This window comes from Dasypus novemcinctus, chromosome 16 (genome assembly GCF_030445035.2).
Source record: "Dasypus novemcinctus isolate mDasNov1 chromosome 16, mDasNov1.1.hap2, whole genome shotgun sequence".
NCBI lineage: Eukaryota > Metazoa > Chordata > Mammalia > Cingulata > Dasypodidae > Dasypus > Dasypus novemcinctus.
In genome coordinates, this window is record NC_080688.1 from 49329567 (window position 1) to 49351647 (window position 22081).

At 36.5% G+C, this 22081-nt stretch overlaps 1 protein-coding gene across 1 annotated transcript in view; it reads left to right on the plus strand.

Annotated features, from left to right (window-relative positions):
• Nucleotides 1–22081, plus strand: part of ASXL3 (ASXL transcriptional regulator 3) — a 186424-nt gene that overhangs the window by 103696 nt on the left and 60647 nt on the right. The window contains exons 6-8 of the mRNA XM_004472558.4: nucleotides 791–908; nucleotides 1863–1979; nucleotides 11633–11796. Coding sequence (XP_004472615.3) covers nucleotides 791–908; nucleotides 1863–1979; nucleotides 11633–11796 — 399 coding nt within the window. The remainder of the gene's footprint in view (nucleotides 1–790; nucleotides 909–1862; nucleotides 1980–11632; nucleotides 11797–22081) is intronic.

Consider the following 22081-nt stretch of genomic DNA (forward strand, 5'->3'; position numbering starts at 1 on the left):
TCTGCATAAAAGCGATCAGCTAGATAAGCTGTATTTCAAAACTTTTAAATGTCTTTTATTACGTGATCATCACCGTGGTTGATTCATTTTGAAACACAAAGCACTCCCATTTGGAGAGATTTATTCTCGTGTCAGTGTTTTCCTGGATTTTCCAGAATGCTGTTATGCTCGTGTTCTGAAGGTTAATGCCCAAAGTCAAGCAGACAGAAGCCAAGAGCTGCAAGGTTTCCAAGATTAGGACTGATTCCCTTCACAGAAATAAATGATTCCTGCCATGTTCTGTGATTTTGTGCAGTGTTCCCCACGGCTGAGTGAGTGCATCAATACTGTAGTCCTTACATGCCGTCCATACTGATGACACTCGGTGTTAACTTGATTGACTGAGCAGTGCACGGGAGAGGACGCACCTGCGAGAGAAGCGCAGACATATATTTTTATCCTGGTTTCGAAACATTTATTTTACATTTATTTTACTTGGGAGTCATAGTTTCAAATGCCACCGACTCTCAAGTCATACTGCCAAGGTAGAACAAACTGTTAAGTGCTGCTTTGTAGTCTGAATTGTACTGCAAATGATCTTAGGTTTATACCCTTTGTCAATGATTTCATGCTTTGGAGGGAAAATGACATGCAGGTGACTATTAAGATTCCTGACTCATTAGTGGCCTTGTGGAATTTGAGTCTCTTAAAAGGTTTTATCTAAGGAGGGGCAAATGGATCATTTGATTCAATTACAATAAATCCTGTTGGTTATGTTTTTATGCCATATTTTTATTATCATGTTTTATAGGCTTTGAGGCAGCAGCAGAAAAGAAGAAATGGAGTCTCAATGATGGTAAACAAGACTGTTCCTCGTGTTGTTTTGACACCATTAAAGGTGTCTGATGAGCAGTCGGATTCGCCTTCAGGTAAAGAGCTACAATATCCTCTGCTTGGCCAATTTTCTTCCCGATGGAGACTTTCTCACGGAGAGATGTCATGATTTTTTTTTTTTCTGAAACTGAATAATATTTCCACTTGAGGTTTGGGTTAATTCTTTTTTACCTTTGGCTATTTCAGTGGTACAAAAATATAAGGTAGTTCCCGCTCTAAAAATAGGTACCAGCTTGCTCATCGTCAGATGACTTCATTTGCTGATGTCCGTTGGTGGAAGAAAATGAGTGGTGATACTAGGTGAATCTTGTTGCTGCTTTTGCTTTTGTCTGAATGTTAAACTTCAATGGTGGACCACATGCTGATGTGTAATGTTATCACAAGCAGTTCTGTGAGTGTGAATTTGTTTTTCAATACTCTGCTGCAGAAGCAGGAATCCTTTATTAGTTTTTGTGTCTGGCAACATTTTTCTCACCTCAGTGCAGCCCTGACCCTTTCTCCTAATTTACCTTCCATCACGTTATCACCTGTATACCACTGTATTTATTATAAATTGATGTTTGCTTTCTCTTCATCCTTCAACAAAAGTTATTTATAAAGGTAGGATCTCTCCCTCTTTCCAAGCCTCCCTTCTTTTTTCCACTTTCTTTCTCTGTCTTGCTTCGTCTCTATATGGTATAGTGGTGTTAAGGGTTATTCGTGTTTGTGTGTGTGTATTTAATCTGAATCCTTCTTTTAACTGCTGTCAGCTCAGTGAACATATTTTTTTGTCTTCACTATTAGGCCATCTGTTCTTGCTTTTTGTTCTGTTTGATTGATTTATTAGGCTTTTCTTTTTACATCCTGTAGGGGATTCGGATTGTGGCCAAAGGTAGTACAATTCTCTTAGAAAAGGAGATTTTATATATGTTTTTTAAAACAATTTTAAATTTTTCTTGTTAATGACAGCAAGAGGAAGATAATGACATAGTAACTATTTTCCTTTTTAGGATCTGAATCTAAAAATGGTGAAGCAGACAGTTCAGATAAAGAAATGAAACATGGGCAAAAATCTCCCACTGGAAAACAAAGTCAGCACTTGAAACGATTAAAAAAGTCTGGTTTAGGTGAGTGTTCAATAGACTATCATTTTGCATTTTAGAAATTTGTTTCTTTTCAGATAAAATTATAGAAAATTCTAAACATTTTAAACAAGGAAATTTAAAAATCCTTACAATTTACCTTAAAATAAAATAGGATGTTAAATAAGAAAAATCTGATTACAATTAAATGATCTTAAGTTTATTACTAAATTTATTTACTAAGTGCTCTTAATAGGTGAAGCAAAGAGAGGCTAATGATAAAAGATTTAAAATTATGTATCCAAATAATTATCTGCCAAGTCATGAATCTACTTATTGTACAGTGTCTTGTGTAACTGTGTTTTACTTTATTGGAATACAGTGTGTTGGAATATAGTGTATTGGAAAAACAACTTTTTTTTTTAATGATGGTTTCATTGAACAGGAGGAGACATCATCTTTGGGTGCTGCTGCAGTAAAATGTTCTACCTTGCTTTTTATCTGTGCTGCTTGAAATATTCAGTAGTGCCTGTCTGAAAAATAGTGTAAAATTGCTGGGAACTGTGGGAGGCACAGGCGATGGATCTTGCAAGTCAGCACCGGGTTTTCTTAAGATTTCCTTCCTGCTGACTTTTCATCCAGACCCCAATGGCAGGATTCAGGGAAAAGGGAGTATGAGAATTAAAAAGGCAACAAATGCATACTGTCCTGAACTTTGTAATTCTCTACAGCCCTTGTATTGCTGAGCGCCCTGGACCTCCAGGCTTCATTTCTCTCTTTTAGTTATTTCACCTGTGAGGACGGGTATTGGTAATGACTTGGATCAATGCACCAGTTTGGAAAATGATTTGTAGAAACTACAAATTTATTGACCTCAACTTTATTACTGGTTCTGCTACTTACTTTCTTGGCAACTTAGGGTAGTTCATATTGGCAGAGTTTATCTGTTTTTAAAATATTTTAACCCATTTATTTTTCAATGTGCATTTATTGATTGCTGACTATAGGCCAGATATGCTAAATTCTGAGAACATAATGTTCAATGGAAAGCCTTTATTAGCATTTTTAAAATACTTAGATAAAAGCTCTTAGGAAAGCAGAATTTATTTTCATTTTAATTTCTTTAAACATAGCATAATTATCTGTTTTGTGTTATTTCCAAGTTCCAATGATTTCATAGCTATTGTCTAACTGAAAATGTATGTATATGTGTCTAACCACATACATATGCTGACATGTTTATTCACATCCTTTCAGTGTCATAAAGACTTCAATATGAGCAGCTTCTGAAATAGAAAAATACAGTGAGAATAATATGTAAAGAATGTACTAACAGAACAAAAGGAACTGAATACAATGTTATGATGCTCTAAGTAATTGAAAGTCAGGGACCTCAGTTAAAAACTGTTTGCTACCAACCTCGGTAACATCAATGCCATATAACAAGTATAAGAAAGTACAGACCCAGGGGCCTCCCCACGTTTTTTTACTTTGCCATAGTCAGGACTGGAAGTCAACAATGGGGTGTGCTATGGTATCGGGAGCTTCCCAGGAGCTCAGATCATTAGTCAGGGCTCCTTGTGCTTTAATTCTTATAACCTGGAAATCTATACTCGAGTCGATGTTGAAACAGAATTTAAAAAATGTATTGATAGTCAACTAAAAGTTCTAAAGGCTGATTTACAAGCCTATTCCTAGTGAATCCTGTATGCCTTTAAACATCTTGCGTGTTACAAATTGTACTGTGTCAAAACTATTTCAATCAAGTTGGCAAATTTTAAAAGGTGATAAAGGAGACCATCATGTTCTTTTCAACTTGCTCAGTTTTAGAATATAAAGTAATAGAAATAATGAAGCTAGCTAAATGGAGAATTGGAGAACTGAAAATCTATTTACTGCCCACTTTTAGTGCACTCTTCTAGGTACTTTAATATAATTTATCTCATTTAATCCTTGAATTTTGTGCAGTAGAATGCTTTCCATTTTACAGAGGAAGAAACTGAGGCCCAGGAAGTTGCCCACAAATGGCATAGCTAAGAGACAAGCCAAGGCATATCCATCTCCAAAGTCTAAACCAATATCCTGGCTTTCATTTGAATGTCAGTTCACCCACCCAGTGTTTTAGACCTGTAGAGACACTATTGCGGAGCTGTGTATCAGACCATGTGGCAAATCGAGTCTACAATAGGTGTTAAAACGCAGGCTTCTAGTTACACGTAGAAGGGAAGCTAACAACTAGAAGATTTCCTCCCTGATCCTGTACAAGTCAAACATGAGGAGAAAGAAAATGGTATTTAAAATAAATCAGTGCAAAAAATCTGTCCAAAATAAACAGAAGGCGATTACTGGAAAGGAAGTGTGTAACTGACTACTCCAGCAGAGTGGAATGGCTTATTTTGTGCAAAGGAAGTCAGTACTGCTTATTAAGTCTCCAATATATGCCCAGCATTATAAAATAAAAAAAATTATAAAATGAAAGAAAGATCCCTAAATGTAACCATCTCCAGATAAAACCCACATCTCTTTTAAAAAAGTAATGTCCTTGCTATTGTATGACCTTAGGAACCTTGTGGAGTAAAAGATTTTATGTGCTGTGAAGTATTTTAGAATCAGGATAATATTTAGTACTTTGTAAGGCATAGTCATGTACATTTTGCTCTCTTTGGCCCTTAAGTTTTTAACTTCTTTGGAACCTTCATCTTCTACCCGAGTGATTTTTTGGATGAATTATGTATAAGTAACTAAATGGGTTGGGAGGTTTGGATGAGTGAGGCATCCTGTTGGTTCCTGCACAGTTGTGCAGTGCCTCATCTGTCTGTCACTAAAAATGATCCTGTGCTATTTGGGAAATTTATTCTTTGTGACCCAAGTATAGCAGTAGAACCAAGGCAGAAAGATGACCCTGCCCCACACCTCTTTGCTGTCTAGACAGGAAGAGCTAGTTCTGAGCATCAATGTGATGGCCAATTGCCCTCATCTGTTTTTTCCCCACCTGAGTCAGGCAGCTGATTTTTGCAGTTTCAGAAGTGTGGTTCTAACCTTCATTGCCTCTCTGGGCAGTAGTAGCGGCAGATAAGTCCTAAGCTGTTGGAACCTTTCTGAATGAAAGTAAATGCCTTGCCTGCTCTTATTTATATTGGTAATGCTGAAACCAAATCCAGTCAAAATCAGGCTTCATGGTTTAATCTAAATTTCCATTCTCCTTATGAGATTTCCCTAACAGAATACATAGTGCTTGTAATAGTCCCCAAAGAGCTTCCTCTTGCTCTCTGGCAATTACTTAATTTGTCAAAATACAGGATATTCACCCTATTTGAGGTAAATATTTTAGTTGGATCTTGGCGTCTAATGAGCGTAGCCCAAAGCAAGAAGGATACCAGAGTTTCTCCCTGAGGACTGCAGTAGCGGGCACAGCAGACCTCCTCGAGATCTTTCATCCATCTAGCTTCGTGGCGAGGGTTAGGAGCTCACAGTAAAGATATAATGAGCTAAAATATCCCTCAGTCATTCTTGTTCTGATGGTAATCTAAAAGTTCTTATGAGAAATATATGGCTCAGTATGGAAACCCCACTACCTTTTGATGCAGGGGTTTTGTTTGTATCTTAGATAGTATTTCTCTGGTGATGGTATTGTAAAGCAGAAACCAGCAAACCTTGTCGGTCACTCTCCCATTTCAAAATTGTACATGATAGAAAACACTGTTCTGGTATACACAAAAACAAATGTTAGAAATGTCTACAAGGGCTGTTTTATTATCATAGGTCTTGAAAATTATTATAACAGCAAATAGAAGGCTACCAAATTATCAGACAGTAGTAGAAACCACATCTGGTGAGAATAGGGTATGTTGTCCTTTGCCAGTGAGGTTTTAAGTGCATGTTTTCTGGTCTGATCAGTTGTTTTAATACACTCTCTTTTTGTGTTAGCAAGGGATGAGTACGTTTAATACCTCCCCTGTGAGGTTTTCTGATAGAACCCTAATACTTTATTATCTCACCCATCTTCAGAAAATTTGGAGCATGGATTGTGAACATTTTTAATGGTATACTCTTACCTCTTCTTTTGTGTTCTTTAATTTCTCATATTTTTTCTTTACTAAAATTTAAGTTCCTTAAATTTAGGGTCTTCGACCTAAACTATAAGTTAATAAATAACAATAAAAACTCGAGAAACAAGGAAAGAAAAATTATAAAAATAAGAGCAGGCATTCATGTAGTAGAAAACAGAAGAACAATACAGACTGTCTCCAAAACCAAAAGCTGATTTATATTAGACAAATAAAATAAAACAAACCTCTGGTGAATGATGGTGTTAAAGAATAAGAATGAAAGTTATGGACATAATAGGAGGTAGAGTATAGATTTAAATGGGAGATATAATTCTAAATACAGACCTTAAAAGCATAATATTACACTATAATACAGTAAAGATTTCAATATCTTTGAAAATAAACTGAACTATTAAAATTTACAAAGTTACAAATTTAACTTAAAATAGAAAACTTGAATAAACTTCTAAAAATTAAAAAATAGATCAATATGCAAAATATTCCAACCCATCCCCACACACAAATATCAGACTTTAAATAAATTTAAAGATGAGGGAAACGAACTTGGCCCAGTGGTTAGGGCGTCTGTCTACCACATGGGAGGTCCATGGTTCAAACCCCCGGCCTCCTGACCGGTGTGGAGCTGGCCCATGCGCAGTGCTGATGAGTGCAAGGAGTGCCGTGCCACGCAGGGGTGTCCCCCGCGAAGGGGAGCCCCACGTGCAAGGAGTGCGCCCCGTGAGGAGAGCCGCCCAGTGCAAAAGAAAGTGCAGCCTGCCCAGGAATGGCGCCGCCCACACTTCCCGTGCCGCTGATGACAGAAGCAGACAAAGAAACAAGACGCAGCAAATAGACACAGAGAACAGACAACCGGGGGGGGGGGGGGGGGGAATAAATAAATAAATCTTTTAAAAAAATAAATAAAGATGAATTTTAGTGATGCATCAAGAAATCCTTTCACTACTTCATTTTACTTATCATCCAGAGAAGAGCAAAAGAAGAAAAGCTCTCCATTTCACTTTATAAAGGTAATCTAACTTTAATTCTAAAATAAGGACAAACAAGAATAGTATGAGAGACAAAATTTACCAGCTAATCTCATTTATAAAATTAAAAAGTACTAAAGTTGTACCTATTAGAAAAAAATCTGGCAAACTCCTAAGATTTGTTAAATCAGGTGATGGTGCTGCAGGTGTGTACTTTACTAGTGTCTGCAGTTTTTTTGTTTGTTTGCTTTTTGGTGTTTTTGGTTTGTTTATTTAAAGTATTTTGTAACAAAACTAGACCACAGGGAGAGAAGAATTAGGAAGAAGCTTCTTTTCTCAGCAATGGCAGCAAAGGCACAACCTAGCGACAAAGAAATGCTGAAAAATAAGGAAGGGATTTTACTGTATTCTTATTACATGGCCTAAATATTCTCAGTATGGAAGGAGATGAGGTCATTTACTTAAAGTGATTCTGATTGGGAGGAGTTGTTGGGGGAATTGAGAAAAATGCAAAACTTTTGAAGTGCATGCTGTGAGCAATGTGGGAAGCCAGTTTTATAACTGTGGGTTACTATTTAGTATGATTCAAAATCTCTAAGAATATTATAGAACAAAGAAGCTTCAGAGACGCACATACTGTCTTACAACTAAGCCAAAAGAGATCTATTTCAAAGATGTCCAAAATACATTTTATAATTTTGGAACAAAGATCAAGCAGATGAACTTGTTAAAATTTGTTGCCACACAGGATGTTTAACTCCATTTTAATGATCCCTACACATGTGCTCCTAATTGGCTTAAGAACAATCCTATTATATCTAATTGTCTTATCTTATTAAAGCAAGTACCCCAAGTCCCTACAGTATGCAGCAGAAGAAAAGGATACAATTATTTAAGTGTCTAATTCCCAGACATTTAGCCTAGACTATAGCTGAAGTAGACTGAAGGAGGGAGGGGAAGCAAAGAATACCAAATTGCCACAATAAAACAATGTAAACTATAATCCACACTTAGTGGCAATGCTCCAAAATGTGTTCATCAATTGTATCAAATGTACCACACTAATGAAGGATGTTGTTAATGTTGGAAAATGTGGGAGGGGTAGGAAGTGGGGCATATGGGAAGCCCCTATATTTTTTATGTAACATTTATGTAATCTAAGTTTTTTTTAAAAAGTATGTTAGCGAAGTGGGTGCAGCTCAGTGGTTGTGTGCATGCTTCCCATGTGTGAGGTCCTGGGTTCAGTCCCCGGTACCTCCTAAAAAAAAAAAAAAATCTATGTTAAACAACAAGACACTATGCTGACTGCATGATAAGCATCACAGGGAATATGTCTGATGGAGATCAGGGAAATTTTCTATATTTTGACCAGAGAGTGACAGTAAGCACCCATCTAAGGAAAGGCTGCAGACTCAGGAGGGCTCGCTCACTGGAGTAGCCCCCTGGCTTAGAGACTCCTACTCCCTAGAAGGGAATGCAGGGCCTTAACACATAGTTGTGCACATACAGAAACACGCTCACCCAGAGGACAGGAAAGCAGGAGAGGCATTAAAGGAGGAAGTGCTCAAAGAAATACAGACGGAGTTCAAAACTTTTGTTCTTCTTGCCTTAAAGAAATTAGAGAGGAATGATTCTGAAAGAGAGGTCAGGAAAGAGAGAGAAGCTTTCAAAGGGCAAAGTCTAAGGGGAAAAATACATCAGAAGACAAGATCTAGTCATCTAAGATATGCATGAACATAGTCTTAAAGAATGAAGCAATGTGGAAAAAGTCTACTGGGGAGCACTGCATCCATTAAGAAAGAGTGTCAGGTTAAGGACGAGGGGAATTATGGTTAGAAAGGGAATATAATTAAAAACAATAATGAAACTATCACAAAAACGGAGATGAGGGAAAGGAGAGATAAGAGGGACTATAAGTGTACTTATTTCCCCATCTAGTATTTTAGCAATATTTTTTAGATATATTCAAACACCATACAATCCATCCAAAGTGTACATTGAGTGGATTTTGGTAGAGTTGTGAATTCATCACCACAGTCAATATTAGAGCATTTTCATTACTCCAAAAAGAAAAACCTCCTACCCTTTTTCCCCATCTTTTTTAATATATTGTTCAAATTTGAAACAAGTAGTTTAAAAGATCATCACTCCAATTTGTCATATTAATACCTTTGGAAAAAACTTTCAGGTGCCATTATATCTTGTAGCAAAGTTTAGCAATTTTGTTTTTCTGCATTTACTTCTGGGCTTTTAAATTATTTAAACAAAATAAATTTAATACTTTTAAGTTAAATGGCATGGTATGTTTTTTTCTGAAATTATCTCTGGCTATACATATATATGAAGAGATGTTGAATAATGTTTGTAATGCACTAGGGATAATTATATTGGATGATAGGATTTTAGGTCATTGTTCAGATTTTATTTTTCTGCATTGATTTATTTAAAGAGTGCGTAACATTTTATAGAACCAGCAAAGTCATAATTCTTTCCTACATTAAGATTAAAGCAAATAGAATATATTGGAATGAATCCCAGAAGTGGGGCTCAGTGACAGTATTAATCAACCCCTCCTCAGATATATCCATTAGAAGCTTAGATTTGCTTAGCAAGCATTTAAAAAAATTCCCACTAAGTGCCTGAGTAGGAAAAAGTAGCATTGAAAAACTAATTCAGGTCAAAGACCCTGAATTTAAGGAACTTAAATTTTAGCTAGGAAGAAATGTGCAAAATTAAAGAATACAAAAAAGGAGGTAAGAGTTTCTAAATTGGGCGTGATAATAATGTACTAGAGTTCTAGAAGAAAACTTCACAGGGGAGGCTTTAAATGTACTCCATTCATTGCTAACACAAAAAGAGAGGGTATTGAAACAACTGGGCAAGAAAAATATGGAATTATGTCTAGTATTTTATTTCCACTTTGTTTTTACTCCCTGTTAGTCATTAGTATTATTTATTAAAGTCTGTCTTTGTTTGGAGGTAGTCATGCCTATTAGTCTTTTTCTTTACTGTTGTTTCTACAAACCACTCATACCTTCCTTTAAGTTATTTGTTAAAAACACCCAGTAATTGTTATTTCAGCAGGATTCCCTAAGAGAGTTTCAGTTTTGGATACTGAAATATTCTTATACCATTGTCATTTTTGAATGATGTATATATGAATGAAATTCTGAGTGGATGCTTATTTTCCCTTGACTCTGAAGATATTTCATTGTCTTCTGTTATTTATTTGTGCTAACAAGTTTTCTGTCAGTCTTACTGTCATCGCTTTGGAGATAATCCATCTGGTGTTCTAAATTATATTAAGGAATTCCTTTTCTTTTTGATATTTTGAGATTTCAATATACCAGATGTAGGAATTGTTATCTTTCTTGAGATTTGGTTTGTCGTGTTACTTTATCAGAGGATTCATCCCATTTTTTATATTCTCAGGAAATATTTCAACCATTAACTCTTCAGATTCCATGTCTCTGCCATCCTCTGTAGGGGTTTTTGTTCTGAATTCCTATTAGATATGATTCTGATTGCTTATTTGCTTGTTATTTTCTCTGTATTTCTTGTCCATCCTCTTTTCTGACTCATCTTTTTTTATGCTGCATTTTAGATATTTTCCTCAAATCTACATTCTAATTATCCAGTAAGTCTTTTCTCTGTTATATCCATTGAATTTTTTTATGTTTCCAAAAAACAAATTTTCATTTCTAGAAGTTCTATCTGGTTCTCTTTCACAACTGCCTGTTCTTTTATCATAGTGTCCTACTTATTCATAATGGTTTTTATTCCTTCTCTTGCCTTTATTTAAAACAGAGGTTAGTAACCTTTTTCTGATAAGGGCAAGACTGTAAATATTTGAGAATTATGGGCTAGTCATACAATTTCTGTTACAACTCTTCAGCTGCATATTAGCACATAAGCAGACATAGATAATATATAAACAATTGGACATGTCTGTGTTTCAGTAAAACTTTATTTACCAAAACAGATATTGGGCTAGATATAACCCTTGGGCCATAATTCGCTCACCCCTGATTTAAAACCTACTCTATTAAAATCACATGCAAGTGCTTCTCCTATCTCATGTAATTGAGAGTGTGGTAAGTCTTCTGTTTTATGTCAGCTGACTGTCCCTTATGGTGAATTCTTTTCTTGTGTGTCATATTTTCAGTTGTGAACTCAACGTTCTATGGGAGTCATGTGCCTTTTCAGTTGTAGAATTCCCTTAGCATATTTGCATTTCAGTCCTTACCTGTAATATTTTATAAAGGACTGCTTTTTAAATTATCACCCTCAGAAATATCCTGAATAGAAAGGAATATTTTGAAATAGTTCAGTGCTTAGTGTACTACCTGGCACATGGGGCTCTGGTGGTATTATTATTGTTATCGTTGATCCTAGGTCTTAGAGAATCTACATAAATTGTAATTGTTACAGATTATGCTTGCAAAGTTTTGAAAATTCTAATTAATTGAAAGATTATAATTAATGTACTATTTAGAACTGTTAAAAATATTGATATCGAATGAAGTATATATTATGAAAATTGAAGATGAGTCAGAAACATAATGAAAAAAAACTTTTGATTTAAATATATTACTGAAAAAATCATGCATCCATTTCTTCCCAGTGTATAGTAAATTCTGACTTCTTGGTTTTTTAATCACAGGACATTTGAAGTGGACCAAAGCTGAGGACATTGACATAGAAACCCCAGGATCTATTCTTGTCAACACTAATTTGAGGGCATTAATAAATAAACATACATTTGCTTCCTTACCTCAGCATTTTCAACAATACCTCCTGCTTTTGCTCCCAGAAGTGGATAGGCAGGTAAGTAGAAGTTTTAGACATTTAATATCAGTCAAAGTTATATTATCATGAAGTGTCAGGGCTGTTAGTGGAGATAACGGATGCATGAACAGACCATTTTGTAATAATGTAGCATTTTTATGTAATTTGTTTATGCTTGTGTATATATATATATGGATATATGTTTATTGCTAGCAACATCTTCTTAATCTCCCATAAGAAAACCTTTTTTTGTCTCAGTAGCAAACTAGTTCTAATTTTAAAATACAGTACCTTGCTGAAGAGTAAAAACAGACCTCACATTGGGAAAGGAAAACAAAGAAATCAAACATTCCATTATCAAATAAATCTTTGAAATAGCTACTCCTTTACCCAGAGGGAATATTGAAGTACAGCAATAAAAAGCCAGGGTTTCTAAGAAATTATGTAAATGTTTTTATTTTCAACTCTTTCCAAAAAGCATTTAAAATTTATGTTTGCAGTTGCCTTCTGAGAGCCTATCATCATGAATAAGATTGCCTATAAATAATCACCTTTTATCTTGTTGTGTTTTTTTTTTGTATAACTGAAAATGCTTTGGGTTATAAGTGTATTTTTTTTTTGAAAAGCCTCTAAAATAAGGAAATACAAATATAGGCTCATAATAGCAGACATCAATCATCATCCAAAGCTGTTCCCTTAAAAAGAAAAGAAAAAATTGTGTAAACATTTATTTTATTCCACAGAAATTATTAAATGGTATCAAGGAAACACTTCTTTATGATTCTTATGTCAATAAATTTTGACAGAGTATGTAGTTTCTAGTTGATGGACATAATGCATGTGTGTTTATGAATTTGTATTTCAAAATGATACACACATCCCTGAACTGAAGTTGCAAGATTGAATCAGTATTTCCATATTACTTTGAATAAGTTTTCTCAGGTTTTTTATTCCGTTTTATACTTACCAGCTTACCTACCTCCTTTCATATATACTTAAACTATGATGAATAGCACCATTCTTATTTATCTATTTGTTGAAGATTATTCATATTTAGAAAAATATTTTGATTTGGGACACAATTCTTTTTGACAAGAAGTGTTCATTCAACAAAAGTTTATGTAATATTTACTGTGAATAAGACATTTAGGTGATTTGGAATAATAGAAAGATAGTAAATGTTTATTAAATGTGTATTGAATAAATAAGTATACTATGTTAGATACTACTATGATATTATTACAAACTGTATTTGTAAATAACCAAAATCATGAGCTATACATGGGTAACACTGGGGGGAAAAGCACAAAGTAAATTGAACTTTCATAGGCTGAAGCAAAAAATCAGAGACAAATTTAAGAATCTTCGATTAAGCCTTTAGGTACAATAGAATTTGAATAAAATGGATTGAAAAGTACCAAATATAAGATCCAAAGATGTTAAATCAAAAGCAAATTTGGTGGGGATATAGGAAGAACAGTGCAAATGAATCTGGAGAGATGGGTGGGAAGTAGATTTTTGAAGTTTGCTTGAGTATGATGCTAAAGAATCTGAATGGTATTATCTTGTGTCTGCAAAGCAAAGCCATTGAGGGCTTTTGAACAGAGATATGATGTAATGCGAGCATTCCTTTTTAAGATGATTGTGGCATTACTGGTTGGAAATGTATTAGAGTTGGGAAGCGTGAGAATGGAAATTAGAAAGCAATTTTAATTGTTCCAAAAAGGCCTTATGAGGGCTTGAATTGGGGAATCACATTGAAACCAAAGAAAATGAAGATGATACTATCATCATCGTCATCATCCAGTGGCAGCAGTTTTATGTTTTTTAAGATAACACCTTGAAGCAAGTATAGAGAGGCATCACTAATGACTCTCAATTTTCAAATCTGTGTGACTGAAAAAGTTCCCAGATTAAAAAAACACTATTTTTTATAATAATTTATATGCTTATGCGTCTGTTTCATTCACTTCAACATAAGTATGCTTTATCTTGTTTACAACCCTACTTTTAGCTCCTGAAATAAGGTTTTGCATGAACAAGGTGCAATACAACTTTTTGAAATGAAAAAATGACAAATATCCTAGCTGTTGCCAAATATATCAGTAACCCAGGAGGCCAGAGTCTAAAGCCAATATTTTATTCAGCCTGGAGGAGTTTCTGTTCTTGGTAGTTCTTGATTCTTGGTAGTCACTACTTGAAATATATATGAATAAGGCAAAATACCATTCCTCAAATAATATTTAGTGTATCAGTTAATTAAGAAATATTTATAGTGCATTGTGGTAATTAGAGGCTTTTGTGGACCCTAGAATGTTATATTCTTATTCATTCCTGTATGTGTGAACCTATTGTAAGTAAGACTTTTTGATTAGATTCATTTAAAGAATTTGATTAGATCACTTCAGTAAGGCATGACCTAGGGTGGGTCTTAATCTTCTTACTGGAGTCCTTTATAAATGGGAGAAACACACTGACACACAGAGAAAAGCTCCCTGAAGCAGAGAGAGGAAGTCCTGGAAGCCAGAAGCTGAAATCAGCGGAACATGAGAGAGACCAGAAAAAAATAACACACAAAAAAACCCACAGGAACAGAGAAGAACCCACAGAAGCTGAGAGAGAAAGCCACAGCCAGAGCAACCAAGCTAAAAACAACAGAGCCTGGAGAAGGCTGAGGCCAGCAGATGCCTCCACGAGCTGAGGAGTCCAGCATTACCTGTAGCCATCTTTGGGGTGACTCTTTCGACTGGTGCCTTGATTTGGACATTTATTCTCAGCCTCAAAATTGTAAACTTTTAAGTTAATAAATCTCTTTTCTGGTATATAGCCTTTAGCAAACTAAAACAAGCATCAATTTAGTAATATGCTTTGCTAAATACGGAGGTACATGGATGAATCTTGTGGAGGAATAACAGTCAAGAAGAGAAAGACAGACTCTCACCGAAATATTCTTTGCTCAGCACTGTGAGAGAGAAGTTTAAAAACTGGATATGTCTGTACCAAATTTAGCATAAGACCAAGAAGAGTCACAGAAATGCAAAATAGAAGTATAAAGAGAGTCCAGCGAATGCATAGAGGATGAAGAAATTTAATCTGAAAGTAGTATTGGAGAAGATTTTATAGTGGAAAGCATTCTTAAGACCTGGAAGTTTGGTAGATCGTTTATAATTAAAACTAAGGAAAAGTAAATTTTCCTTAGAGAGGGCATGCCATTTATAAAGTCTTGCTTCCTGTGTTCCCGAGTAGTAGTTCAGTATGACTAGAACATCTTACATGGGAAAAGTGGTAGGATACTCTGCAGAAGGGGAGTATTTACAACATTGGTGACCCGGTTGCAAGCTTGGCTCTTTGAACCTTTTCAAAGCTAATGGGCCCCATCAACGATTTTTCAAATCAGAAACAGCATGGTAGAATAATTTGTGACTGGTGACTGGACATAGGAGAAGGGAAGAGGATCTAATAGATAAATAAAATACACTATTTTGTTTTAGGAGCAACTGGCCCTGTGAATGATGGATTGGACAAGCTAAGAGTTAAGAAAAGAGGGGACTGGTTAAGAGACAATTGCAGAAGTTGAGATAGAGGATAAGGCCCTGATCTTGGGCTTTGTTCTTGGAAATGAAAAGAAGGGGATGAATTCCAGACATATTTTCAGCTCAGGAAAAGTAGAACTAAATGATGGATTATTTCTGGCTTAGGGGTTGTTAAAGGTCTGGAAGATGAGAGGAAGTTTTATCTGGAGTGATCTGGGAGGACAGAAAGGCTCTGTGAGTCCGTCAGTGCATGGTACCAAGAAATTAGAGCTCCCTTGCTGTGGCCTGCTACAGGTGGGCTCAGTTCTCTTTCCTAGCAGAAAAGGACAGGCAAATTGGTGCAGCAGGCCACCAAGACTGTCACTATTTCAATCCAGTTTATAAATACAAAAAGAGGATGAACACCACTTCCTCCTTGGTCAGGAGGAGTAGAGAAGGCATCAAAGTGTGAATCGTATTACGTAGATTTATGTGAGCCAGTGGGAGGTACTATAATTATATGAAATACCTATGAATGTCACCTCTTTGAAGACTTATATTCATTTATAATACAAAAATTGAAACTCTTAGCTTTTTTCCTTTCTGTGACTACCTATAGCTTTATGCCTGATTTCCTCCCAAAACAGTCCTACAGGGTGTCATTCTCTGGACCCATATTAAGCCCATGGTTCATTCCATTATCACATCCTTATAATATGGGAAACTACATTTCCCATTTATCTTGCAACTACAAAATGTCATGAAGCCAATGTTACTGGGGGGTTTTATTTATTTTTTCTATGTTTGTACTCTTGGGTCTACCTTTTTTAGAGGTCAGTTTATGTTAAATTACATTTTCACTTATATTAAGTTATATTTCACTTAGTTGTTTTTATCATCTCTTTGCTCTCCTTCACACATTGTATTGCAGGTAACAGAAAATCCAACTCAGACTGAGTTAAACCATAAAGGGAGTTCAGGTAACTAGAAACATAGATGTTAGGGTGGACTTGTTCTGATTGTTTAACCTCTGTGTCAGTTATTATCAAGGACCCATGCAGCAGTTTGGTATTATTGATGAATTCCAAAAAGAAATACTGGATTATATTTGTAAACTGGTCTTTACCTTTCAGTGTATTAGAGTGTTTTGAATTCAGAGGTTTTACTTTTACTTGAGTAAATAATGATTAAGTCTTTGATTGGGCCATGTCAGTAGGACATTCAGTCCTCACCCCCTTGGCAGGTGGGGACTCAAAGAGAAATGCACCGCAGAGAAGGGAAGTTAGATTTTTGAGCTGGAGCCCCAAGAAGCATACAGATGAGCTTGGTTGCGCGGAAAGAGAGAAGGTCCCCGGGGAAGAAATTCGAGCTGTTTGCCTGATAGTTTGCAGGTGCAGAGATCAGACAATGAGCATTTGAGCCCAGAGAGAGTCAAGCCCTGGGAAGAGAGGAACCCAGGAAGCCTGAACCCTTACAGGCATTGGGCAGCCATCTTAATCCAACACATGGCAAAAGACTTTGTTGAGGGAAGTAACTTACGCTTTATGGCCTGGTACCTAAGCTTCCCCAAATATATTTATAACTTTTTATATTTTATGTATTTATAAAAGCCAACAGATTTCTGGTATTTTGCTTCAGTACCCCTTTGGCTTATAGAATCCATTTGTTACTTATTTAACTACTCTTAGAAAGTCGTCTTTGTGTTGGCTTTATTCTAAACCTGAATCCTTTGTGATAGGATGGCTACCTGAAGCAAGAAAGAATACCTGCTCTTGGTTTGCATGAATGAGAATGTACTTCTGGTTCAGAATTCCATGCAAAAGACTTAAGATTCACCCTAATTATACTACTTAGGTTCCATGACTGCTTTTTTTTTTTTAAATTTTTATTTTATTTATTTAATCCCCCCCCCTCCCCCGGTTGTCTGTTCTCTGTGTCTGTTTGCTGCGTCTTGTTTCTTTGTCTGCTTTCTCTTGTCATCAGCGGCACGGGAAGTGTGGGCAGCGCCATTCCTGGGCAGGCTGCACTTTCTTTCGCGCTGGGCGGCTCTCCTTACAGGGCGCACTCCTTGCGTGTGGGGCTCCCCTACGCGGGTACACCCCTGCGTGGCAGGGCACTCCTTGCGCGCATCAGCACTGCGCATGGGCCAGGTCCACACGGGTCAAGGAGGCCCGGGGTTTGAACCGCGGACCTCCCATGTGGTAGATGGATGCCCTAACCACTGGGCCAAGTCCGTTTCCCTCATGACTGCTTCTTATCAATGACTCTTGCCAAAGGAATGGATGATGAAAATTATCTTAAATCAAACATGCCCTATACTTAATCAACATCACCCGAAGTAAATGGTGGACTGTAGTAGACATCAGGGATCCCTTAAAATCTGGTTTCTAGGACCTTTGATAAGTGGTCAGAGGGAGGGGAAGTAAATGCTTGGTAAGCAACTAAAAATATTCACTGCAGGGAAGGAGACTTGGCCCAATGGATAGGGCATCCGTCTGCCACATGGGAGGTCTGCTGTTCAAACCCAGGACCTCTTTGACCCGTGTGGAGCTAGCCCACATGCAGTGATGATGCTTGCAAGGGGTGCTGTTCCACGCAGGGATGTCCCCCGCATAGGGAAGCCCCACGTGCAAGGAGTGTGCCCCGTAAGGAAAGCCACCCAGCGCGAAAGAAAGTGCAGCCTGCCCAAGAATGGCACTGCACACACAGAGAACTCACCCAAGATGGCGCAACAAAAAAGAGACACAGTTCCCATGCTGCTGACAAGAATAGAGGCAGACGCAAAAGAACACACAGCGAATGGACAGAGAGAGCAGACAGTTGGGGGGGGGGGGGGAGGCCCGGGGAGGAAGGGAGAGAAATAAATACAAAATAATTAAATCTTAAAAAAAAATGTCCACTGCAGTGAGATAGGAAATACATTTTCATTTTTGACATACTGGTCTTACATTCAGGTTTTGAGATTCTAGAAGATCAGGTTAGTGATAAAAATGCCACATAGATTATAGTTGCACTCCATTGAATTTGATGAGATTGGGAGAGAGTATAGTCATTTTAGAGAAATTAATATACTTGTAAGAGAATCTATGAAGGGGTAGTATGAGGAAGAGTAAGGCAATCAGTGTAAACCAGCAAATCCATGAGAGGTAATCTATATGGAGATCATAACCAGCACCTGTGTTAGAGGGACATTAGGAAACCATTGGGGCCTAGCTAGGATGTCTTTCCTTTGCCCCTCCATAGCCCCCCCATAGCCCTCTTTCTTTACTCTGCTTTGTCCCCTTATATGGACTACTACATCAGGAGTACCTGTGCCTTCTTTTTTAACCTTTAATTTTAAAGTAATCATAAACTTTTAGAAAAGTTGAAAGTACCTTTAAGAATGTCTCCAGAATAATGCTCCAGTATCTCCCCCACAATATATTAGATGGCATCAGGGTATACTTCCTACAAAGACATTCTCATATATAACCACAGTGCTATCAATCAAAATCAGGATATTAACAACAACAAAAAATCAGGATATTAACAATGGTCATTATTACCTGCTGATTTTCATACCCTATTCAAGTTTAGCCACTTGTCACTTTTAGCCCATTATGTCACTTTTAGCATCAAGATCCAGTGCAGAAACAGACATTGAATTGAGTTGTCATTTCTCTCTAGACTCCTTCAGCCTGGAACAGTTCTTCAGGCTTCCCTTGATTTTCATGACCTTGGCACCTTCGATGATTATAAGCCAGTTTGAGTTTGTGTGAGGTTTCATTGTAATTGATTCAGATTATGCACCTTTGGGAAATACCATAAAGGTGCTGTGATTTTCTCCTTGCATCTTATTAGGTGGTACACAAGTTGTGATTTGTCCAAATCCTGATTATTTTGACTTAATCATTTGATTAAGGTGTGTCTACCCAAGGCTTTCCACTTTGTAATTAAATAGTATTTTATGAGGAGGTATTTTAAACCATGGAAATAGACAGTTGCTTCTCATGTAAAGTACCTTCTTTTGGTTCTCTGTCTTATTTTTCTGTTTGTTTCACTTACCATGGTCTGTGATTAGTTTGTTTATGTATTTCTTTATTTGTCGTCTTTATGAGAATAAAAAGCCTCAGGACAAAGCCTATGTTTTCTTCTACTCACTGTGCCTGGCCTAACAGTCAGCACTCAGTGAATGTCTCCTGAATAAATGAATGGATGCAGGAATGAATATAGGCTGGGAAACCAATTATAGGGCTGGTACAAGATAGCTCATAAATGTAAGGACTTTAGTTGAAGCTATTAATAGAATAGAAAAGAAATGCCTAATTCATGAGAAACTTCAGAAATAAAATCATCAGAACTTGGTAATTGGATTTAGAGAAGACACAGAAGTTGAATACAAGTTTTAGGAAGTGTTTACTGCACATTTGAGAATAACGAAAGACTGGTGATTTTGTTTAAGCTAGGGTAGAGTTTAGCGTATTTTTCTTTGGCCTAAAACTAAGGAGGCAGTTACTGGAAGATACTGAGGGTAGAAGAGTGATGGGAAAAGATGGACTATAGTGGAGGAAAAATTGCAGATTAAAGAAAAATAAAAAGCACTGATTTGGGGAGAGAAGCAGGAAAGAAGACGTAAAGAAATAACTAAATGTGCAAACTACAGTGGAAAGTGAAGAGGTTTTAGCCATGTGGTGATAAATTTGTCTGCCAGAGACTAGAGGATTAGGAGTCTGAGAATAGTAAAAAGGCTCTGGAAAGTAGCTTTATGGGCCATGATAGGGATTTGACCCTGGGGGGAAAGTGGCTGCTAAGCAGCATTTAGGGCCATTTGAAATGGCTTTGATGGCCATGGGCAGAACTGTTCTACTTGCATGTTTTTTTTTTTTCTTCCTGCAACACTAAATACCTGTGCCTTTATCTAGGGAACAGATGTGCCAGAAGTTGGATTTTGCAGGGGGCAATGATTTACAAAGGTTCAAATTGAAGGAGTTGGGGGATTTTATGGACTTGTAGATGCTTGATTATAGGGTACAGCCTGAATTAAGGAGACACAAAGTCAGAAGAGATGAAGTGACTAGAGATTTCAGGGAAAGGAAACTGTGGGATTCTAGGAAAAAGGATGTCTTATTGAATGACGTGTAATGGAATCTCAGAATAACAGACTTCAGATATGATCAGGTTTAAGTAAACACAAGGATCAAAGTTCATCTCTTGGGCCACTGTACTTTAATGAAGAACACAAACACAAAGAAACCAAGAAGTCAGAGCAGCATTGATCAGTACTAGCAAATGGGTAGAATGATAGCTAGTGCTTCATTCAGACCACTTATGGGAATATTGGCTGAATAAACTCTGCTTGGGTTCATAGCCAGACATGCCTTTGTGCATAGCTCCTGCAAGATGTGCTTGGAGAAGTTTTACAACTCCCCACTTATGCTGAGCAGATCACTCCTGTCTTTAAGAATTTGTACTTTATAAACTGTGTCTACATAGAACAATTTTGTGACCTTTAAAAAATATATGGCAGCAGGTAGAATAAATGTCAAGTAAAGTGGAGTCATATTTAGGTTTTTATTACACTTTCAAATTGAACCTCGCTGATGAATAGGTTGTTGTCATTTCTGTCATCTGTATCATTTTTAGTGAAGTTCATCTCTCCTTCCATTAGTGGTATCAGGGCTACAAGAGCCGTTTCTCCAATACTTATAAGATCATTTCCCAACTGCTTCTAAATAAATTATACCTTTTATTTTTTTGTCAAACTGGTATTTTCAGCATTTCAATCCATTCTTACTAAGCTCCCAATTTTGTTCTCCATTTGTATTTGTGTGCCTATGGTCTGTTTAATGGCTGGCCACTAAAGGATATGTACTGTGTAGGCTCTTTAAAATCCTATCTAGCTTTGTGCTCTTCAGATTTTTGCACTTGCTGGCAATAATGCACACAATTTTAACTGTGGAGAATGTCATTAAACTAAAATGGAACATTTACACAGTCCCTTTTATAGAGAATTTGGATTGAGAAAATGAATGTGTATGTCAGACATTTTACAGCACATGAGAATGTGATTTATTGATTTCTGATGGCTCTGTTGGCATCAGTGTATATATTTAAAGGAGTCACGCAGCCTTTATAAATGCAAATGGGAAAGAGCTTTCCATCTTTTCCCTCCATGGAAATAGCTCATGCATTTGCAATAACTCAGGCTCCTCTTAGAGATTACTCTATGTACTGTATATATTGATTTAAAAATTATACTGTTATTTTATTCCACACATAATGCATATAATGAAATGTCAATTTACTTACAGATTATTAAAATTCATAAGTATTAAAGATATGAAAAAATACTAGTATCTTAAGCCTATAGGTAAAAGTAAGTGTGTATCCTAGTTGTAATTATTTTAATGGAACTGACACTTGGCTTTTTCCTTGCCTCTGAAAGCATATCTTAAAGTATGTAGAAAATCCATTATTCCTTCTTGCCTAAGTCAGTAGTGCTGATAGTAAATTATACAAAGCCAAAGATATCCTTGCAGTCCATACCAGCTTTTTCATCCTTACCATTTTGGCTTTATGTTGATGGAGGGAAGTGGTTTCATCTGTATCTTATTAATTTCTTAGTTAACTGGATAATGAATGTCAAATCCAATATACTAGTATATGTTTCAGTGTATATAAAATAATGTACAGACTAGGTTGAATTACAGATTTGCAAGTAATTGCACATAATAGACAATCAGAGTTAATTTGAGTCTCATGCAAAAGGTGGTTAATAGAGGAACACAGATTCATTTAACCTGGAAAGCATTCCATTCTCTGTATTAAACCAC